The 22,270-nt window shown below is 50.3% G+C and overlaps 1 protein-coding gene across 11 annotated transcripts in view; it reads right to left on the bottom strand.

The window, feature by feature from the left end:
* Positions 1 to 22,270, bottom strand: part of Zfhx3 (zinc finger homeobox 3) — a 1,006,519-nt gene that overhangs the window by 44,132 nt on the left and 940,117 nt on the right. For all 11 annotated transcript variants that reach the window (XM_063278047.1, XM_039098313.2, XM_039098314.2 and 8 more), the window contains 1 exon segment: positions 1,940 to 2,050. In XM_063278047.1, coding sequence (XP_063134117.1) covers positions 1,940 to 2,050 — 111 coding nt within the window.

Raw genomic sequence — 22,270 nt, 5'->3', positions numbered from 1 at the left:
AACTGTGGTGGTTTGAATATGCTTGGCCCATGGGAAGTGGCACTATTAGGAGCTGTGGCCTTGTTAGAATGAAGTGTGTCACTTTGGGGTGGCGCTTCGAGGTCTCATACATATGCTCAAGGCTGGCCAACGCTCCTCCTGGCTGCCTTTGGATCAAGATGTGGACCTCTCGGCTCCTCCAGACCGTGTCTGCATGCAGGCTGCTCTAAGACGCTAATGGACTAAATTCTCTGAGACTCAACACCAACACCAATTACATTTTGCTTGCCTTGGGCACGGTGCCTCTTCACAGCCATAGAACCAATCCTAACTAAGACAGTAACACAGATGGAAACACAACAAAACCCCTCCCCATGCCTGAGTTGACCTTCTACAACCGAAACTGCCCCTTCCTCCCTGGCTCTCCCTCGAAAACCTTCCCAGGGTGGGGTCTCTGACTCCATCCTTCCCTCTCAGGAAACTTCACTAAACTTCACCACACGCCCCCCTCCCGGCGCCTGCTGCTCTTTCCATCTCGAAGCCTCTCAAACTTGACTTTTCTCCACCGCGCAGCCCCATTCCTGCAGTCTCTTCCCAGAGGCCGGCTTTCCCAGGCTCCAGCCGCTTTCATTGCTTTCCTCTGGCCTCTCTCCAAGATTCCGTATCTTGTTTAAATAATGAAGGCCAGCCCCCGACCCTCAATATGATTTAAGAGCAGTCTTGCCTACAAAAGTAGCAAAGGCCCAACTAATACAGACTCTAGAAGGTAAATATTTTCTTAAAAGAAAGAGAAAAAGAGAGGGAGAGGGAGAGAGGGAAGGAGGAAGGAAGGAAAGGGAGGGAGGGAGGCAAGAAGGGAAGGAGAAGGAAGGAAGGAAAGAAGGAAGGAGAAGGGAGGGAGGGAGGGAGGGAGGGAGGGAAGGAGAAGGAAGGAAGGAAGGAGAAGGAAAGGAAGGAGGGAGGGAGGGAGGAGGGGAATCATAATACTGAGTGTAGTGTGCTAAGAATCAGGTTGGCCAAACAGAATACTTTCTGTTTCTTGTCGCAGCATTTCCTGTCAGCATGATGGTGGTGTCTGTGAGACTTATCTGCTCAGTAAATCCTCTCAGAAGTGACTCAGCTCCTCCTCCAAACCCTGAGCTTTTCTCTGTCTCAGCTCTTCTTTCCTCAGCATGGAGATCCTGTCATCTTGAGAAATGGCTGTTCTCCTCTCTTGGCACAGACTTTTCCAGAAATAGCACTTCCTGCCCTGGCTCCTTCAATTTTTTCTGCTTTTGCTAAAATGTCCCCCTGCCCGTCTACACTGCTGTTCCCCTGTGGATGGTGGCCCTGGGAGAGGGGCATGCTGGGAAGAGTACATAGGCCCCACTCAGATCCGCAGGTGCAGAACAATGCCCACCCTTTACCGCCTCTGGTAACCTTGAGGCTGAGAATCAGGGATGACCTCAACCAAGGTCTGTCTGACAAATGTTCTTTACCAGGCCTTCAACAGAAAGAGGAGTACAAGGTATCGACAGTTAAGCGGCTGCCCAAGAAACGCTACCTGGAAGCTTAGGACACCTGGTACTCAATAAAAAAGGGTGCTTAATAAAAAGAATTCGAGAAAGAGAAAGAAAAACAGGGTGTGGTGATTCTCGCCTCTAATCCTGGCAGAGGCAGAGGCAGAGGCAGAGGCAGAGGCAGAGGCAGAGGCAGAGGCAGAGGCAGAGGCAGAGGCAGATGGATATTTGTGAGTTCAAGGCTAGCCTGGTCTATATAGCAAGTTTCAGGCCAGTCAGGGATATATGGTGAGGCCCTATATGAAAAACAAAACAAAAAAACAAAACAAAACAAGACCAAACCAAACAAAAACAACAAAACTCCCTCTGGGGCAAGCCCAAAGCCTATATACTTTGGGGCAGGATGAAGAGTCCAGCCTGTCCCAGGGAGAAGTCCTAGGGGGTGAGGCCATGCACACTACCTGTCCGCTTGCTCTGCCCTTCCTCACCGCCGCTGCTCCCCTGGTCTTTGGCCAGCTCCTCTGGGTCAGCAGATGCTTCGCTGGGTCCTTCTGCATCTTCAATGGCTTCTTCTGAAATTCACGAAAGACAAAGGTGTAAGGGACGAAAGCTGGGAAGGGGATGAGGCACCCCTAAGTCCCGCGCCCGAGAATCACCAACCACAAAACACAGGTGTCAGTGACTGTCCTTGTCTTCCCAGTGGTCCCAGCAGGGCGGGTGTGACTGAGGATGCAGTTCAGTGCAGGGACAGCCGGGCCTCGCCTCGAGTGGGTGCTAGATATGCGACTGTCAGGTGTTTCCCGACAGGTTCTGAGCCCCAGCTCTCCCTGGGTGAGGCAGTCACTCATCCCTGGCTGGAGACTAGATCAGACCCAGTCGCCGAGGCCTCATTGGCCTGGCAGTGTCTGTGCATGTGCCAGATGATGACAGGCGTTCTTGGAGCCACTTATGTCCTCAAGAATCACAGAACACCAGTGATATGGTTTGTGGGCGTAGGGAGTTCTAGAAGCCAAACGGGAGAGGTAGAGGGGTGAGAATGTACAGCAGAATGGTCATGTCTGAAAGTAGCCGGCTACCAGGCCGAATGTTGTCTGCCCGAGTTGAGGAGAAGGGAAGACTCTTGGGTGTTGGGGTGGGGTCGTTCTTTCTGTTCCTCTGGTCAGCTGGTTCATTACCCAAAGCACGCATTTAGTAAGAGGGAGTTAAGAATGGGGGCCTGCAGGATGGCTCCGTGAGAAACTCTGCCAACCTGGTGATTCCCAGTAAAGACAGAAGAGAGAACCAACCCCGGACATTTGTTCCCTAACCTCCATACATGGGTCCTGCGTGGCACAGGGGCTCATGCAGGTTACATTATCCATACGCAATACTGATTTTTTAAAAGAACAAAGCCAAGGAGCGAAGGTGGGAATTGCTTGAGGTGATGAGGAGATTCTGAAGAGCACACCTCTCCCGGTTCAGAAGCCCACTCACACGCTCACACTCCATACCCAACACCAGAAGCCCAGACCAGACCCAGCAGGAGCCAAGACTGGGAAACAATTCAGAACCCTGGACTGGGGTTCTGGCCAACAGCACCATAGGAATCTCCAAGGGCCAACCCCCCATTTTTGTTTGTTTGGGAACAAAGGTCTCACGCTGTGGCCCAGGCTAGCCTCAGCCCTACCTTTAAAAGAATTCAGGTGAATTTCCTCTAAACGTCCATCCCACAGGAGTCAAAATCAGTCATAGAGACCTGATCTGTAGGGGCTTCCAAAACACACAAGGCCAAAAAAGGATCATTCCAGACTTGTGTTTTCCTGATTCTTTTAGAAAGAGGGTAGGGTATCAGTGGCTAGAAAAATGAACTCCAAGGATGAAGAAGGGTCTTTCTTCTCAACAGCCGAGAGCCCCAGAGGCAATCCCTTGGGTACTGCTTGCTCGACCTGACCTCAGGGCTCTCTAGTTCTTCTGTGTGCCTCTCGCTGCACCACCATGTTAGCGCTGAGTCTCCTGACCTTACCCTTAGTTTGAACAGACAAAAGCCAGGCATCCTTGGCTTGACATTCGTCTGATATACAGCTCAACGTTAACAGCATGCACGGCCTTGTAGAGGGGGGAAAGGCTTAAGCATGAGATGATGAGTCAGTTGTTCCAAAAGACACGTGCCATCCAGGGGGGGAAGTGGTCCACACATTTTAGGCTTTTGACATGATGGCTATAAAATTCATCTTTAATGGCAATACCAGTATAAGCTAACCAATGGTAAACTGGGCATATGCACACTAGCTGAGCATCTTAAAGATGTTTCCTGGCAGAAATCATGTGCCGTATTGATAAAGTACCTACGTGGGATGAGGGGGAGACGGCTTAATGGGCACACACACCCATGACCACCTTGGACGGAAATGGCCTGGCTCTTACTAGAGACAGCTCCCCACACAGTGATGAACGGTAAATGTCCACCGGGCCAGCGGAGTCAAGGCCGGTGCCCACAGCTGCAGAGTCCGGAGCGGTCACCTGGGACTGACACACGGGGTTTGATGCCTTTCAAACAATTCCATTTAGGCAAACTGTGGGCAGATTACAGACTTAGGAATACCTGTCCTTCGCTCTGAGCCTGCCTGAGCCTTGTCTGGCTTCCTTGCTCTATGCAAACAGAAAGCAAAGGCCAACACGTTTCAAGAAGGTGGTGGCAGCTGGGGGAGAGGGCAAGTTAAAAGAGGTTACTCTAGGAGACTATTATTATTATCATTATTATTATTATTATTATTATTATTAATTTTGATTTTTCCTGAGATGTGAAGACCCATTCTTCTTGAGTTTCTAGGCTTCCCTTTATCACCTGTGACTTATAAACTAAGAGAATGCTGTATGTGAGCTCTAAGAAGAGTAATCAAGGAACTTCTGGACAAGCCAGCTCCCTTTACAGGGGATCAGTGACCTCACCCCCATTTTTTTAAACAACATCAACAATAAAAAACAAAAACAAAAACAAAAAACAAAAAAACAAACAAAAAAAACCGCCGGGTCTCATTTTAGCCAAATAGGAGAGTCCCTGCAGTTCCACCTGTGACCTACAGGTGTCGCCCTCTTCATGGCAAGGCCTGGAGGGCAGCTGGCTAGGAGGCAGACGCGTCTGGGCTGCGGAACCTCTGAGCATGTGGAAACAATATATGTCTCCGAGAGAATGGTCTAGTCCTAGGGAAATAAAATAGAACATTCATAAGCAGTTACCCCATCTGTCTTTAAACCATCATCATCAACAGCGAGAGGGGGTAAAGGCTCTTTAAAATGGATGAAAGCCCAGGCTGACAGTAACCGGAAAACCGTGAGAGCTGAATACCAATAAAGGTAGAGAAATGATTTAAAAAAAAAAAAAAAAAGAGGGATGCAGACTGCAAATCTGTCTGGACAGCTTGGGCTTGTGAGGCTTTGCAGACAGGGTGTGTCTTTACTGGTCCCAGAAATGTCATGCAAGCTTTCTTCTCACCAAAGGCCAGGCATGGGCACCGGAGGGGAAGTGTTGGTATCCTGACCCCTCACATGTGCGGTGGCCTGGGGTGCAACAGCATCTGGCTCTGAGCCAGAGCCTGCCCACTGAGCTGGGGCTGCTTGCTAGCCCCAGTCCTCCTTGGGGCTGTACATGTTGGATACTCACACGCTGACAGAGCAAGGGATGGAGGGGCAGTGTTCCTTGCAGATCACGGATTACACATTCTGGCCCTGTGTAGCGGCAACTGGCTGGGGTCACCCCAGGAGCCGAGTTTCTGTTTTCTTTTCTGTAATGTCAACTACCGACAGATGGTGTGGATGGCGGAAGGCGTGGGCTGGCCATGGGTTTTATCTGGAAAATTCTGTCCTTTGCTCAGGGGAACAGGTTGCTCTCTCCCTCACAGCAGCTACACCACTCCCCTCTCAAAGCTCAAGCTTGGAGACTGCAACCAGATTTCCCTCTGAGTGTTCAAGGAATAATACTTCACGCCCTAACCAAAGCACGGCGGCGACCCTTTCTCAAGGAGGTCACCTCCACCCCAGCCCTGGTTCTCCGCTGAGGGCTGCAAGCCCGGTGTACCCCATGCACTTCTGGGTTTGGAAAAGATAACAGAGGAGGGGTCTCTAGAACCCTGCAGGGACCCACCTCAAGAGTTGTACCCAACCCTGACCTTCAAGTTAGGGTAACTCCTCTTAACCATACGTCTTTGCGTGCCAAACTGAGAAGGGGAAATTTAAAAATTTTTTGACCCAAGTCTCAGGCTGTGAAGTGGAGATATAAACCGTACATTCTCCTGCCTCTACCTCCCATGTGCTGAGATGACAGACAGATAGACAGACAGACACCACTCCAGACATACGCTTTGCCTGGGATAAAAAAGGGCCCCATGCCTGCAATGGAAGCCTTCTACCAAATAGGAAATCTCCCGCAGCCCAGAGACAGAAGGAAATGGTAAAAACCAGAAGGTCTATCATCTGCCTTGCACGGCCAAGTAAAAGATGGCTTAGGACCTCTCTGAGTGGCAAACCTCCTTACTACCACCCTTCTTAGGGCTGGGCCATCCCAGCCTGCTCTGTTCACTCCCAGCTTCTGGTGAGGTGAAGGGCAGAGCCCTCAGGTGACCCTAAAAGAAGCAGTCCAGGGGGCCGAGGGGACAGAACCACAGACCTAAAAAAAAAAAAACAAAAAAACAACAAAAACCCATCTACATAGCTTTGCTCAGGTTCTCTCTCCTGACCACAGTGACAGCAAGAGTCCCCTAGCTCGTGACTTCTCCTGAAGGAGGTAAGTCTGTCAGCTGGCAACCCCGTGGGGATTTACGTAAGTCTTATGAGCATCCTGGAATTTGGTGCATAGATGGAGTAACAAGGCAGAAGCCAAACCCAGAAAACGTCATCGTTACAAAGTCAGCAATCAAACCACGGCACATTCTCCCCAAATATGCCACCCACAAAAGCGTTCCAGTTTAAAAAGAAAAAGTACTCCCCCCCCCAATAATGGGTCGAGTGACGTGTCCATTGGGGGTATTTTACAAATCGCTTACAGGCTTGGAGGAAAGTCAATCAATGATTAAGACTAATCCCTCTGTTCCTAATTCTTAACAGGATAATGTAGATTAATTCAAACCTGACAGAGCCCCCACTGTCGTGCCTCAATATGATAAAAATTTGGAAATCGTCCTAAGAATCGGGGTGTCTGTACCCAAGGCTCTCACACGAATGTGTTACTTAAATAACACACCAGTCTGCGATCCCCAAAGAATGAAATTGTTCATTCCCTTTTATGGGGGTCGGGAGGGGGGTGGCGGTGATGCTTGGGGGCGGAGGGGGATAAAGTGTGTTTGCCTGTCGGCAGGCTCAAGAGCTGAGAAACATTAGCTGTCATGAACCACAATCAAATCAGGTTTGAAATATTTAGCAGTGGCTTGGAAAATGCGATGGTGCAGCTCTGACAGGCGGGCGGGCGGGCGGGCGGGCGAGGTGTGCAGACGCTGGCTTTCCATTATAATGGAAATATCAGGTCTGTTCTGAATATGTATAACCCAGAAAAATGTATTGATTTTTCATTCAGCATTAAAAAAAATGAAATAGCCTACAGCTGTCAGAAGCCTTTGTTCAAAGCCCCACCCTTCCTGGAAGGAGGTTTACCAGAAACAAGTTTTAATTGTACATGGGACCTCTTCTTTGAAACAAAATAACCAACCTGCTTACTTTGAAGGCAGGGTTAAAGCTTTGTCTCCCTCTGGTTTGCAACCTAATTAACCCAAAGAAAGACCCACCGGGCAGGTGGGAGGCACCTCACACTAACCAGCAGGAGTGCCACAAGGGTGGCTGGCATCTCTGTGGAAGGTAGTAGGAGACTACGCTTTGTCCCCTCTCCCTCATCCTGGTCCAGAAGCCCTGAACTCCAGGATTCACGTGCTGTATGCCCCAGCCAATAACTTCTGTTCTTTCAAGCTAGGTTACGGAAAGGTGAGGGAACAGCCTCCTGTATCCAATCCTCTTGGCACTTTCTTATCAATGGAAACCCTCTACTGGGTACAGACATTATGCAGAGTGAACATGCTTTATGTTGCAAAAGAGGTCAAATCCCACGGGCAGAAAAGATGACTTACTAAGGTCTAGATCAGACCACTTGCTTCAAAGAAAACCCTGAAAATCAAATAAATCAAATTCTGATGCAACGGAAACTTATAATGAACCGGCTGTGATGCTCGGTGCAGACGGACAGACAGCTGTTCTGTTCCCAGCTTGTTCCTTCTGGTCCTTGTCTTCTCCCTCCAAGCTAACGGTGTAGCACAGCTGGCTACAACTATAAAGGTGGAACATTTTCTCATCTCCCTACTCCTCCAGCACATTTAGGCACCCTCCCTGAGAGGTGACCAAAGACACGAGTGGGTGACTCTCTAAGACCCTTGGGCTGCATCTATACCACACAGTCACACCCTGATCCTGCATGAAGCCACCTAGCAACATCCCCAAATATGGCCTCTTGACTGTAACACACTGACTTTCTTCTATCCCTGAGAGGCAGCTTAGAACAATTAGGGATTCTGGGTAAAAATTCCTCAGCTCCAAGAATGCTCGCCGAGGTCATATGGCTTGCCACCACAAATACAAATTGGCATCTTAACATCTCTTGTCCTCAGTTACTCACGGTGGGGGTGTATAAATTCTCACCCACACTCAAAGAACATCTATCTGATAGTGGTTACCTGGATTTTTTTTTTATTTTTATTTTTAAGCTGTCAAACAACTGTATCTGTTCCACTTTATACTTATAGATTCGTCAAGGAAAATAGCACCATGGGGCGTGTGTGTGTTACTTTAGTGTGTGTGTGAACTACGTTAGTTCAGTCAAAGGAAGGCTTAGAGTCCAGTAAGATAGAGTCAAGAAGCAGCAAAGAGAGGCTCCCTCTTCTGGGACACCCCTGCTTTGACCATCTCTCACATTTTTACTGCTCTGCTAGTTTTTCAGAGGACTGCCCTCTACCAGCCCGGAGGACTGTCAGGGAGAATATGCCTGCAGGCCAGTTTCTCACCTTGGTGGTAGGGAAAAGCAGAAAGAAAGGGAAGCTGTCAGACTCCTGACATGGAGTTTATACAAAACCACCTTCTCGGAGATGATGTCTACCTATGCATTCCAGCCCACCTGAAGAAGCCAAGAGGGCATGATGCGGAGATCATAAAGGGATCGGGTGTGTGCCCACTCTCAAGTGAGAGGCTTCTTCTTATGTGGGTCTTTGAAGGGACCTTTGACCGAGGCATTCTCTGCTCTGTGAGGGGCTCATTCAGCAGAGACAGCTGGTGGCCATGTCTGGATTTCTGGGTGGCACAAAAAGGTCCAGGTACAGAGCTACCAGCCTCCTGGGGGCCTCTCAGAAAATCTCCGTGGAAGGTGGACAATGAAGGAATCCGGCCTCCATGACGCCGCCCTGACCTCCTTTCTTACCCCCACCCACCGACCTGCCTTTGGCACTGGGCTGGGAGAAAAATCAATGCTGGGAAGGTAACTCTGGGTACTATTAAAAATGACTAATTGGGGGATAGAGACCATTTATGCTTTTGTATATCTGAAGATCCTGCCAATGTTTACAGAAGCAAGAAAAATGGGGATGGCGTGGCCAGAAAGCGACTTGGAGAGGCTCCTCCTCGCCTCTTCGCCTCCATACTGACTTCGCTTCGCACTGGAGCAGTTTCGGGACAGAGCCTGTGTGGGTCTGGAGCCTGTGGCCTTGCAGAGAAAAGTCCCCTCTCTGAGCTGTCCCTCTGAGGGAACAACACTGAACAGAGCTAAGAATGCTACCATTGTGTGGCCGGGGCGTTTGCTGCCATTTTCCTCTCCCAGGCAAGGCCACTTGGTCATTTGAACAGTTTGTCAAAACCACACTAGAATTAAGGGGGTGGGTGGGGGTCAAGAGAGGAGAAAAAGGGAGGAAACGCCTAAAGCCCGCACTGCACCAGGTCCCATTTATCTGCCTGCTCAGCAGAAGCACCTGGGCTGCCCCCTGCAGAATCCCAGAAAGGATAAAAGCGGCTGTGCAGGGACAAAGCACAAGGAACCGATGTGTTAGGGACTCGCCTGGTGGCTATTCACTGGAAGGTTTCAAATGAAATAAAACAAAATGACTGAGTTCCAGTTTGTAAAATACAAACCCGGCTCTGGAAACGGGGGTCTCGGAAAGCGTGCTACTGAGGAAGGGGTGCAGCCACGGCCCAGAGCTCTGGAGGAAACTGAGTTCAGCAGAGATTAGCGTCCCTGGGCTTTCTACGGGGCTCTGGCTGCTGCTGCTTTTCACACATGAAATGTAAAAAAAAAAAAAAAAAAAAAAAAAAGAAAGAAAAGAAAAGGCAAACTCTCGAGCATGTTTGTAGCGGAGCGTGATGTGATTGTGTTGTCATTTATGGGAGATAATCGCAGACCCATCTCTCCTTTCTTCCCCCCCAACCCCCATTTTCCAGTCCAAATAACCATGAAAAATTACACTTCAATGTCAGTGCCTCGACAAAGGAGGTGCGCTCTCTGGAAGCTCAGTGGATTTGCAGGGTTTTCCCTTTCTTTGGACAAAAAAAACCAACTAACCCTTACCTTCAATTATACTTCATTTAAAACATGATCTAACAAATACATCGATACATACCTTTCTCTCACTCCCCTTTCTTTTAGACAGCATTTTGCGCCGTTTGACCTCACACCAAACTAGAATATTCTGGAAAAGAGGCATGCAAAACACAAGGCCCTGGATGCCAAGCTCAGTGCCCCTCTCCAGACAGTAGAAAACATTGGGAGAAAATAGAGATTCCAACTCGGGAAGGGAGGGTGGAGGCAGGGGCTGAGAGTCTTCGGGGCAGGCCCGATGAGAGGTGAGGGGCCCTGGAGCTAAGGGAGAGAGGGGCTCTGGATGGAGGGAAGAAATGGGACCAAATCATTTCACAGACTTGAACACATCATCTAAAATACCTGGGGGGGGGGGAAGCAGTCAGAATTAGGGGTGCATGACCACAGGAGGGCTGCAGATGGGAGCTTCTTGGATGGGCACCAGTTCTTTCCTGCCCCCCCCCTTAAAAAGGGACATTTTTCAACAGAAAAGATCCGCCTGAGGGCTTTTTAGCATTCCAGGTGTGAGGCCCCAGCAGTCCCTACAGCATCTGTCTTTCAATAACACCCTGCTTCAAATAAACACTGCCAAGCCTCCATAGTTGAAGGGGAGAAGACAAGATAGATAAACACACATGAGTGATAGAGTAAATTAAAGCAAGGGCGTGCATGCTCGTGCGCACGCACACACATACGCACACGCACACACACACATTCTCTCTCTCTCTCACACACACACTCTCTCACACACACACCATACATTCACACACACACACACACACACACTCCTCTCTCTCACACATACCACATTCTCTCTCTCTCATACACACACACACACACTGTCTCTCTCTCACACACACACACACACACTCCTCTCTCTCACACATACCACATTCTCTCTCTCTCATACACACACACACACACACTCTCTCTCTCTGTCTCTCTCTCACACACACACACCATACATTCACACACACACACACACACACTCCTCTCTCTCACACATACCACATTCTTTCTCTCTCTCTCTCTCTCTCTCTCTCTCTCTCTCTCTCTCTCTTTCACACTCCTCTCTCTCACACATACCACATTTTCTCTCTCTCTCTCTCTCTCTCTCTCTCTCTCTCTCTCTCTCACACACACACACACACACACACACACACACACACACACACACACACCCTGCACCCCAGTGTTTTCCATTATAGGAGACTGGTGTGCCCTTCAGAGTCAAAGCTGACTTACTGGGGGTCTTATACTGAATGTAAAAAGGCGTGGGGGCAGGGAGGGCTGGGAGCTGACTCGAGCATCTGTGTACAAATGGAGGTGTGTGGGAAATGAACAGGATGTACCAGAAATGGTATTAAAGAGAGGTGATTAGAACCTAATGGTTAAAGCAAGAACCTTGAGGGATGGCTCTCCTGACGGGAACCGCAGCGGTGATGGACGCAGGACACACAGGAACCAGGACAAGGGGGGTGAGGGGTAGCTGCATTGCAGACCCTGGTGTTTACAAGACTGGGGAAGGCAAGATTTGACAATGCCAAAGTGATCTATGGATTTTTTTTAAAAGGCAAATTAAGGGAGAAGCAGATAATGTTTCTTTTTGTTTCTGGCCATCGAAACAAACTGTACAAACGGAGAAAAACAGACCCCGGACTGAAGAGGTCTTAAGACCATCTCGTTTGAGGAGGGTGACCGTTCAGGAAGCAGTTTTAGCCCCATGAAGCACAGCACTCAGACAGAAATCTTCTTTGACTTCCACCAGCGCGCGGATGGCAGGGCAGAGAGGCACTGACTGTCAATGGGCTGCGTCTGCCGGATCCTAAGCCACTTAGATGCACAGCTGGTAACACTAGCTGATTCATAAAAACAAAACACAAACAAAGGCTTACTCTTGCCAAACCAAATCCGACGGAACAGAAGTCCGGCCAACTTCAGTACCATTTCACCCAGAGAAACACTGGCTGCCTTTCCTCGGGCAGACCCAAGTGTGTGCAGAGGAGGTCAACAGGTTTGCGAAGTACCACAGGGAGTACCGCACATCACGTCATGCAGTGCAAGATACACGTACAGATGCTGGAGGTAACCTAGAAGAGCCATCTCCACATGCCTGGGGAATCTTAAGTTATCACTGCCCACTGCCTGGCACAGGCAAAGCAGCCAGCTCTGGGAAGAAATCTTACGGCCAAACCTGGCATTTGAAGACTGCCACACAGAAAGTCCAAACCTAGGCCAGTCTCCCAAACCACCAGGTCTCTGGTCTCAAGCGGACAGGCCTTGGAAGCCAGCACATTTCCGTCACCAATTCCTAAGAAAGCTAAAGAGAAGCAGGACCCTGAGGTGCAGGGGACAAGCCAAACATTTTCTGGCTCAAGAGCTTTTCCTGTACTCGTGGTGGGGACAAGCAGACGGAATGGCTAAATTGTCATTCATGAAGCACCTTGCGCAGTTCTTCTATGCTGAAGGGAGAAAATTCTTGCCTCCTCCTCTTCCTCCTGTGAGGAACTTAGAAAGCCATGCCGACAGGTCTACGCAAAGCTTTTCTCTTGTCTTTGCCTTGTTCCTTCCGTCAGTTTGGATCCTAGGCAATAGAACAGTATTTCCTAAGGTTTAACAAAATGGTAACGCACACGTCTTCTTTCAGAGATGTTAACCACAGCGGCCCCTCGTCCAGTCTCCCGAAACTACTGTGTTTTAAATCAAGCCTTAAGTCTGTCACTCATGTACCGGGTTTTCCCCCTCTAAGGAGTTTCTGAGGTCTGAGGGCGGGCTTGGAATCTTTGAAAGGCAACAGATCCCATTCCCAGCCCTGGCCCACACAGCACCACATCTCAAGGCCGAGCTACAAAGAGCAAACGCTACAGTGTTAGCCAACAGGGAGGCTTACACATACATGCTACAACGGTGGGGCCACCAGAAGCCTGAATGCTCTACCCCAGAGACAAAACATGACTGTGAGATGCGAGATGATTTGGGAGGAAGTTTAGTTCTGAGACAAAGAACCAGTACTAAGCATACGCATTACTGGCCTAGATTTGGAGCATGGAATTTCGTTGAGGACTAATCTGGGGTGTTGAGATCCTTCTGTATAGGCACTGAAACTGGTACATTTTCTAGAACTCTAGCAAAGGTGGAATACCTCACATGGGATCCTCCCTAAAAGGCTGCTGACCAAGGGAAGGTTTTGCTTCACGGTCTAGCATGAATGTGTAGGAAGGAGAGGAATAAAAACAGCCAATGGTTCGATGCAACATCAGTGCCGGACAAAACGGACAACGAAAGTTACCCACCCCTGCGCACGAACCCAGCACCACTTCTCTCGGTGGAAAGAGACGTGGAATGGCTAATAGCCAGTGAGGGAAAAAACACAGGACAGTGCATCTTAAAATCCGAATATGGGGCTAGAGAGATGGCTCAGTTGGTGGGACCACTTGCCACACTGACTGAGGACTGGGGCTTGGTCCCTAGACCTGCACAGTGCCTAACAGCTGCCCGTGACTTCAGTTGTGGGGATCCAATGCCCTCTTCTGGCCTCCATGGGTGCTGAATGCACATGGTATACATACATGTGCATGTGCGCGCACACGTGTATATACACACACACACACACACTCTCTCTTTCTCTCTCTCTCTCTCTCACTCACTCACTCATAAAATAAATACAACCTTTTCAATTAGGTAAACGATATAGCAAAGAAAGCATAACAATTTCTCTCCCAAGGGGGCTAATCTATGGATTGACAATAGCTACTAAAGGACTTTGGGGACAAGTCAGAAACAGGAACTGCCCTTCAGGAAAGAGGGGGAAGGTGGAAGAGATGGCAGAGAAGAAGAGAAAAGCTGCTGAGCTGAAGAGGTATCTGTGTAAAATGTAGGTAGCCACAGTGGGAGTGTGTGTGTGTGTGTGTGTGTGTGTGTGTGTGTGTGTGTGTGTGTGAGAAAACCAGAGATTTCTTTCCCGTTTTGAAAATTCAAAAAGAGTGAATAAGCAGGGTAGTCCAAAGGAGAGAACATGTGTTACAAGATGTTGTGGAGGAAAAGGGCAGTTTGCAGAAACCAGGTCACCCGAGGGCTCTGCATGTATGCGTGTGGAGGAATTCTGTTTAGAGGGAGTGATCATGAGAGTCTTGGTTTTATAGGCTTAGAGATGGACGGAGCCATCGAGGGAGCCCACAGGAGGATGAGGGCCATAAATGGGAGGAGGGGAAAGTGCTCAAGTCAAGCAGGGGTCAGGTGACTAAGGAAGGAGGCTGGCACCTTGCTCCCTCCCTCATGGAGAGACCCCTATGGAGATAAGAGAGTCTCCAGCTGGTGATTAGGCAATATCTAATCCTTCTTGGTGTTTTCAAACAGAAGACAAGCAAGAATAAGAACCAAGCTCACCAGAAACAAAACCAAAAGCCTGCACTCAAACATAGGACTGGTCCCTAAGAGCCCGGATATTCGAGTTGCTAGGCAAATGGTATACTGCTCACTCTCTGCCCATATCCCAGATGTCATTTAAGCCAGAAACTTACCAGGCTTGAAGCCAGGACAAAGGACAATGCTTCCCCACCCCCTCCCCTTTTTGTATCTCTGTGATCTTTTCGGGAAGGATGGATCCCAGAAGCATTCTAGATCAGGGGTAAGTCCAAGGCTTCGGGTGACAGGGTTGCTGTCACGGGCCCAAGTCCCAGCCGCAGAGAGCTCAGCAAAGTCAAGTAATTGTTTTCCCCCTTCCGCTAATAAGCTTTTCAGTGGGGGAAGAATTCAGCTTCCTGTAGTCAACAGACCCTTTTTTCCCTGCCTCTCCTCAGTCCAAGTAATCTAAAGTGACTGCAATTTCAGCCCTGCCTCTCCAGCATTCAGCTCCACCAGCTGGGGTCAGAGGGTGTCAAGTGAGGGTTCTCCTTTTCTCTTCTGCTCTGCCCGCACGCCGCCCGTGCTTCTTTGTAACTGAGGCAACCTTCCTCCCTGGCCCAGCCATTATGTGGGCAGCACACAGGCTATGCGTTTCAGGAAATGTCTCTTAGGGCCCAGACGGCACTGGAGGGGAATCTCTTCGCTGTAAACCAGACAACTGTTTCGGAATGCCCAACCCCGGATACCGGCTGGGGACCTACATGGCCGATTTTAGGAAATCAGTGGTAGCGAATGAATTAAAGAGGGTGGCTGCCTTGTAAGACTTTTGGTTCGGCTTCCTGAAAATGATTCTTGTTCCTAGATTCTCTTGTGTGTCTGTCTTTGTGGATCATGGTGGGGCGGGAGGGTACCTCTGCCCGTGTACATGTGGAAGCCAAAGTCATCATCTAGTGTCTTCTTCAATAGCTTTTCTGCCTCATTTTTCTGAAGTCAGAGCTCACCTTCAGCTCCAGAGATCTTCCTGCTCCTGCCTCTGCCTCCCAGCACCAGGAAGAGGGTACATGCCTCAGCGCCTTGCTGACACCCGCTTTTTACATGCGTGCTGGGGACCTGGCCTCATGTTTGCATAGCAAGCACTTGACCCACTGAGCCATCTCTCTAGCCTTCTGTTCCTAAATTCCTTGTCTTAAGATCCTGCTAAGTATTTCCAGGCCTAGTTCTTTGTTGAGTCGGGACTGGAAAAGCTCCCCGACTCACGCCTTGCCTCATTTCAAAAACACAGCTTCCATTGAGCACAGCAGCAATGGCGCTTCCCTTGGTGGCTTCAGAGAAGGAGGAAGACCTAAGGGGCACGGAACTGAGGGTGAGCAGCTGTACGGAGAGAGGGAACGAACGACAGAGCACACAGGTGTGGGGAACCGAGAGGAAGGCCTGCCCTGCAGGTGCACGGAAAGACGGCAGTGTGCAAACCACATGTGTGACATCCTCCTGGAAACAGAGCATCAAGTGGGAGACACAGGCAGGACTGCAGACCCCCCACCCCCACCCCCGCATCCTTCTTCCGACCACCATACCCAATGGCTCTGCAGGCTGGAAGGGGCGGGGGTGGGGGAGAGGCTTTATCTTTGTACAAGCACAAACAGCTGCATCCCCGCCCCAACGCTGTGCAGTCCCATGCAGCGTGCCCTTACTCCTGGCTGCAGACAGGCCTGTGATGGGAATTTATTTCCCTCAATTACGAGCTCTTGCCCCCAGTCTCAGTTCATCAGCGTGGTGCAGCCAAGTCAATGAAAGGCTCCACAATGAGGTAATCGCATGCACAGGGACGTCCACTGGGCTGGCAGGGGCTGAGGCCACGCCCAGCCAAGCCAAGTCACAGGGGCTCTTCACTTGGCCCCCTGCAGGTCACCACCCACCCCACCAGTCCACGGAGCCTTCTGCTCCACTGGTCATTTTCTCCGACCTGGTCATAAATGCTTTCATTGCAGAGTGAGGATTTGGGATTGATCAAGTGACAGTGATAAGCTCGCCCCCTTTCCCCTGCCTGTGCAGCCTTTTATCACCACCATGAGAACCAGCCCCACGCCCAGCAAGGTTACATGCACTTAACCTGGTGGGGGACAAGGTAGCCACACAACACCCACTTGGCTGAAGTAATACAGTTCCACAGATGAGGAGACCGAGGCCGAGAGAGGCCCGGTGACTGGTGAAGGTCAGAGGCTTGGGGCTGACAGGGCTAATGTCAAGGTGTAAGTTTATAATGGGTTGGTTACATTTTATAACAACCACGGTGGGCTTCCCAGAGAATCACATTCTTCTGTGGGCTTCCCAGGGGAGCACGCTCTTCTGCTGCCTGCCTATTTGTCAGCCCAGTGGTTGTCCAAGTGTGGCACCTACTCTAGGTATGGAGTATTTGCTGTGAACGGACAGGAGACAGGGAGGGCTGCTGTGCTGGGAGGGGAGGGGGTTGCAGGGAAGATGGTGGGAGAGTAAGGCAGCTAAGCAAAGGATCATGGTTAGGAAGAGTGCGGGTGACCCTCAGGGGGAGGGACAAAGGGAACCCAGAGAGCACTTAGCGGGAGAGGCTCAGGGAGGGTGGCATGTGTGCACAGACCCCGAGGCAGAAAGTGTGAGCTGCAGAGGCTGTCCCGAGATGCAAAAAGCAGACATACTGGAAGGGCAAGCCAGCTACCAGAGCAGTGACTGAAGACAAGAGTCACAGAGGTCCCGGAGGTCCCAAGGCCTGCCAGGTTTTGTTGGCCATTTCGGGGCCAGAGTCTTTGAAAACACAGCATCCTCATCCTCTTCCTCCTCTTCATCCTCCTCCTCTTCCTTCTCTTCCTCTTCCTCTTCTTCCTCTTCCTCCCCACATCTTCCTGAGAGCACATACCACCTTGGGCCTAACTACCATGGTGTCCGGCCTCGGTTGCAGTCCTCTTTACATAGAGGCCCCGAAAAAGGTTTCCCACAGAAAGGCTACTGTATGCCTACAAATACACACAAGTATGATAAAGCTGGCCCCAATGTGAAGAAATGCGTGGGGGAGGGAGGCTACAGTGGTCACGTGAACACCAGGATCCAAAACATGCACGGGGCAGCCGAGAGGGTAACACCAGGAATGGAAGTGGGACTCAAGATGGCGGCAGGGGAGCTGGGATGGCGATGGCACGAAGACAAGTCGGCCACCACGATGGATGCTTTTGTGCATCCCTTGAATAAAGCCGTATTGTCTGTGATGTAACAGGAGCCTCCACAGAAGCTCTGAATAAGCCCTTACTGAACTCGGAGACAATCAACCGAAATTCAGAGTTGGGGTGCAGAACTGCGTTCTCTCATACTGGCTGTTGTGGGTAAGCTGACTCCCCTAGTGAACCCACACCCCTTTCTGTGGTCAGCTCCACAGGCCTCCCTCATCCGTGTCTCAGGGACATGGGTGGACAGCCAGTTTGGTAAAAAGCACTTCTACCCTCACTGTCCTCGGGCTGTGTGTGGCTCTCCCCAGGGCTAGCCAACTTGCTGTTCCTCTAGCCAAGACAGGAGAGGGACTGGAGCTAGGCCAGGCGGGGGAAGAGGGAGTGAGAGTCAGGTAAAAAAGGACCACCTTTGGGAGCCCCTTCGAGGGCTGCCAGGGATGTAGCAAGGGCAGAAAGAGAAGACGAGAACCAGAGCAGGGGCAGGAAGGCATGCCTCGGGGGAGAGAAAATGATGGGGCCATGGGGGTGGAGGCCAGAAAGTGGAAGCTGAAGGAAGGGAGGCCAGGATGGGGCCAACTCTGCCCCAGCCTAAAGGAAAAGCTAATGCAGGTTTCCTCGTTGAGCAAAGGCCAGAGGAGAAGGCTCACCAAAGCCAGGCTCCACCCCGTCTCCATTTCATTTCACCGAAACTGTGTTTGGGGAAGGGGCCAGAACAATTATTGGAGCCTTGACTTGGCTCCTGCCTTTTACAGTGCATTTCCCAGAATAATCTACCCCAAGACTTCATCCTTCTCCAAAAAAGGGAACTGCTAAAACCCCTTCTGTCCAGCCCCTGTATCACACAGGCAGAGCCATCCTCCCCTCTGGGGTTTGGGGATGGGGAGCGGACTAGGCCGCTGAGGGGTGACTGCTTAGGTCTGGCCCTAACTGCTCCTGTGGATGCTGTGCAGTGTGGGGACTGACCCCCTCGCTGAGCAGTTAGGGACTTCCCGAATCATTAACCTTTCCCGGAGTGCATTGTACTGGGAGGCGCTCCCCCCGCTGCTGTTCAGGAGCCCTATTGATTCACTGCACACTCGGTGCCTTCAAAGTTGTTTATGATCAATATGCAAATTGCTCATGGCATTGATCTAGTATTAATTTTCAATTAGGGAATCCACAAGGGGTCTCTGAGGGTCAATACCTAACAATGCAAAGCCAACTCTGCTGCGGAGAGCCGGGCCTGATGCTACCAGAAGCTTCCCCCTAAGCCACCTCCTCCTAGTGCCAGCCAGGCCCTCTGGGCTGTCCCTGTGCTTGGCTCACTTAGTTCCCTCTCAAGTCAGGACCCCTACATTCGGCAATCTCTCAGGCTGGATCTGTGGCTGCTGCCCTGTGCCACCGCCACCCCCAGGCAGTGCCAAAGGAACCCTTCCTTTCCTGCCAGTGTGCTTCCCTGACATCCGGCCTCTTGAGTTGATGCCCCCGGACATACCTCCTCAGCTCCCCAGCTCCCCATGCCACACCCTGCCCAGACCACTCACTCCCCCGCTCCCCAACCACACATACCTTCTTCCTCCCTCTCTCCCTCTCCCTTGTTTCTGCTTAGTCACGGAACGTCACCTTGGCATGCTGCCACGGCTGGAGCTGGCAAGCTGCACGGTCCCCAGAAATCTCAGGCAGTCAGGCAGAGCCGCCAGGCTGCCAGGTTATGCTTGGCAAACACCCCACTGATGTCATTTCAGAAAGCCAGGGGAAGGGGAAGGGCCCCGCTTCAAATCATCTGTTTCTCCTTTCTTTTTAGCAAAAAAAATTTTTCTTCCTAATGAAACGTGGGGGTTGGGGGAGGTTAATTACTTTACCAACCTCGCTCATGGTTCCCAAAAGAGGCCGTGGCCCGCCCTCCAGGGGCGCAGGGGAAGCCTGTAAGCCTCAGATGGGGTGTCCCCAGGGGAGAGCATGCCCAGCTGGGAACAGAATGACCTGGGGACTCAGTCATTCCATTATACCCCTAAGGGCCCCTTGGAGACTCCTGTAGGAAGGCTGTTGAGCCAAAGGGTGGGAAGAGAGACTCATAAATCCAGCCCCACCTCCACAGGTATGGGGCTCTGCACTCCAGTGTTGGGGCCCCGCCAGGGGCAGAGATGTTTACTTTCTCCATCTACAACACTCTCCGGCTAGCTAGGATCACTTCCATGGAGCTTCCTGAAGACCCAAACCATGCCATGTGGGTAGTTGTCTGCCTGCTTTCTGCGATGCCACTCACCGGGCTAATCTGTGTGCCTTAGCTAGCGAGGCTAATTGGTTTATGGATAGCATTAATTACCATGTTGCTCATTAATGGATGAAATCTTTATTGGTGCCATTGATCAGTAGACTTGTTAGCTGGCCTCCCTAACCAATGGCGGATGTAACAAGCTCTCTTATTGGCATATCAATTAATACAATCAATTCCTGGCCAGCGGCTGCCACTCTGTTTCCTAGTTGCCCGGGGATCGGAGACAGAGTCATGTCCAGCACGCCTGGACTTGAGCGGTCTACCAAAGCCCAGCTGCTCTGGGTGCTGGTCAGGGCTCATCTAACAAAAAACAAATGGTTTCTCATACACATACACACACACACACACACACACACACACACACACACACACACACACACCCCCCTTGGCTCCTGAAACAGTTCTAGGGGTGGCAGAACTTTTTGTGTGTCAGGGGGTGTGAACTGGAAGGAAAGTGAGGAGGGAAAGACTGGAAAAGTCAGATGTGTCCACAGAAGGGGCCAATAGAATAGTTTGATCCCCAGGCTGGAACCTGGTCACACGAGTCACAGGCAACCCTGGGAACCGGCATGAAAGCACCTACTCCAGCCATCAGCCCTTGGGCCACTCTGGGGCACTGTCTCTTCAAGCCAGCCATACCTGCTGATCTGTGCACTGTGAACACATAGCAGCAACAGCAGGCCTGGGTGAAAATCACGCATCATCCAACCAGAGCTCTGGCATACAAAAAGATCATCGGGAACAGCCACTGCCCATCGGCACCATGTGACCAGCAAAACTGGGTGCAGAGGCAGGGCTCTGCTGTTTCGAAACACACGCGATAAATCAGCTCAACCGTACCTGTACTACGGAAGCCATAGGTGGGGAGATGTCGGCAGGCGCAGTCAGTGTTTTGGTGCACTTGTTTTAGAAAAGGGTTGGGGTACTGCAGACATGGGGTGTGCAGGGTCAGAGTCGGACCCAAGTGACTTCCAGTAACTATGAATGCCAGAGAATTATCATGATGGCAGAGGGGTAAGCCAAGCCTTCAGCTCTGAGAGAAAACATGAAGACTGCCTAGCTCTCAAGACACGTTCTTCAAAGAACTAACAGGAGTTCACCGCCAAAACCAGCGCTTGAAATATTTCTCCAGGCCTGTTTCTAAAGTTTAAACACGTTTCTTGGTGGTGGTGGGGGGTTTAAATTAGAAAAGGAAGAAATGACTGCTCCACTCCGGGGTGCTAATGTATTTGTAAACTTTGCAAACATGAGCGTTTAGTTGAAGGACGGTTTGTACAAGCGACAAAGGCTGGTTGAGGAGAGAGAGGGGGTGTCATGGAGAAAGAGAGCAGCCTTTTCCTGGGCAGTGACAGAACACAGACACTGGCTGAGGCCTTGATGGGAGACATAATTCTCAGCATTTGAAAGCTCAGCTCGGGACTTCTTGGATAAACAGTGGAAATGTTTCCTCTCTTTTATAAATAGAAAGTGACATTTTTTTTTTCCAAGTGGAACATCGGCACTTCCAGGCTCTCAGGACGGAGGGAAGAGTCCAGTCCTGAACAAGGACAATGCCCCAGGCAGGTGTCACGCTCTCAGACAGCAGAAAGAAGCAAGCGAGAGGCCTCACTGGGGAGGCAACCGCCATGAAGTTCCTTCCTACACAAGAGAAGGCTTGTCTGGGGGGTACCTGCTGGGGGTGACACCATGGTCTTTTCCCCGGTGAGAGCAATCCTGGGTCCTTTCAATGACAAAAAATCCCAATACACTTTAAAGAACAAATGGTGTCTGAACTGCTCTCTGAGCGCCCCAAAACACTAAGGGAGTTCTGCATGCTTTTGTGTTTTTTTGTTTTTTTGTTTTTTTTTTTTTAATTCTGATTTAATCTTAAACACTGTAGTCACAAAGCAGAAGGGGCGTGCCAAACTTTAAACCATTGGAGGTCACCTAACTGCCCGTAGGCCCAAGGTAACCAGGTTTGTCAGGAACTTTGCTTGAAACATTCGACACTTTGGCCTGACAAAAACTCTCTGGAGATTGCAACTTGGGTCACTTCAAACCACTCCTGTTCGGAAGTACTTTTCTGTGTGAATGGGATTTACATAAATACGGCATGAAACTATGATGCATGAGAGAAGCAGACGCTGCATCGACACCATTTAAAACTACCTTCCGAAATTTCATCTGGGTTCCCCTGGATGGGCTTGACTTTCCACTCAATTTCTGACATGAGTAAATTTTTAATATTTATAAAAACATGAACTAGTATAGTTATAATAGGGATTTTTGAAAAAAAAATGTTTACTACACACTGGCTTGCAGTTAGATTTTAATTTTCCTTAATTAGAGAATTACTTTATGCATGTGTTTTGACTGAATGTATGTCTGTGAACCATGTATACATGCCTGGTGTTTGCAGAGGCCAAAGGAAATCAATGGATCCCCT

This window comes from Rattus norvegicus, chromosome 19 (genome assembly GCF_036323735.1).
Source record: "Rattus norvegicus strain BN/NHsdMcwi chromosome 19, GRCr8, whole genome shotgun sequence".
In the NCBI taxonomy this organism is placed as follows: Eukaryota; Metazoa; Chordata; class Mammalia; order Rodentia; family Muridae; genus Rattus; species Rattus norvegicus.
The sequence above is the reverse complement of the archived record's forward strand: the minus strand, read 5'-3'. Positions and strand labels throughout refer to the sequence as shown.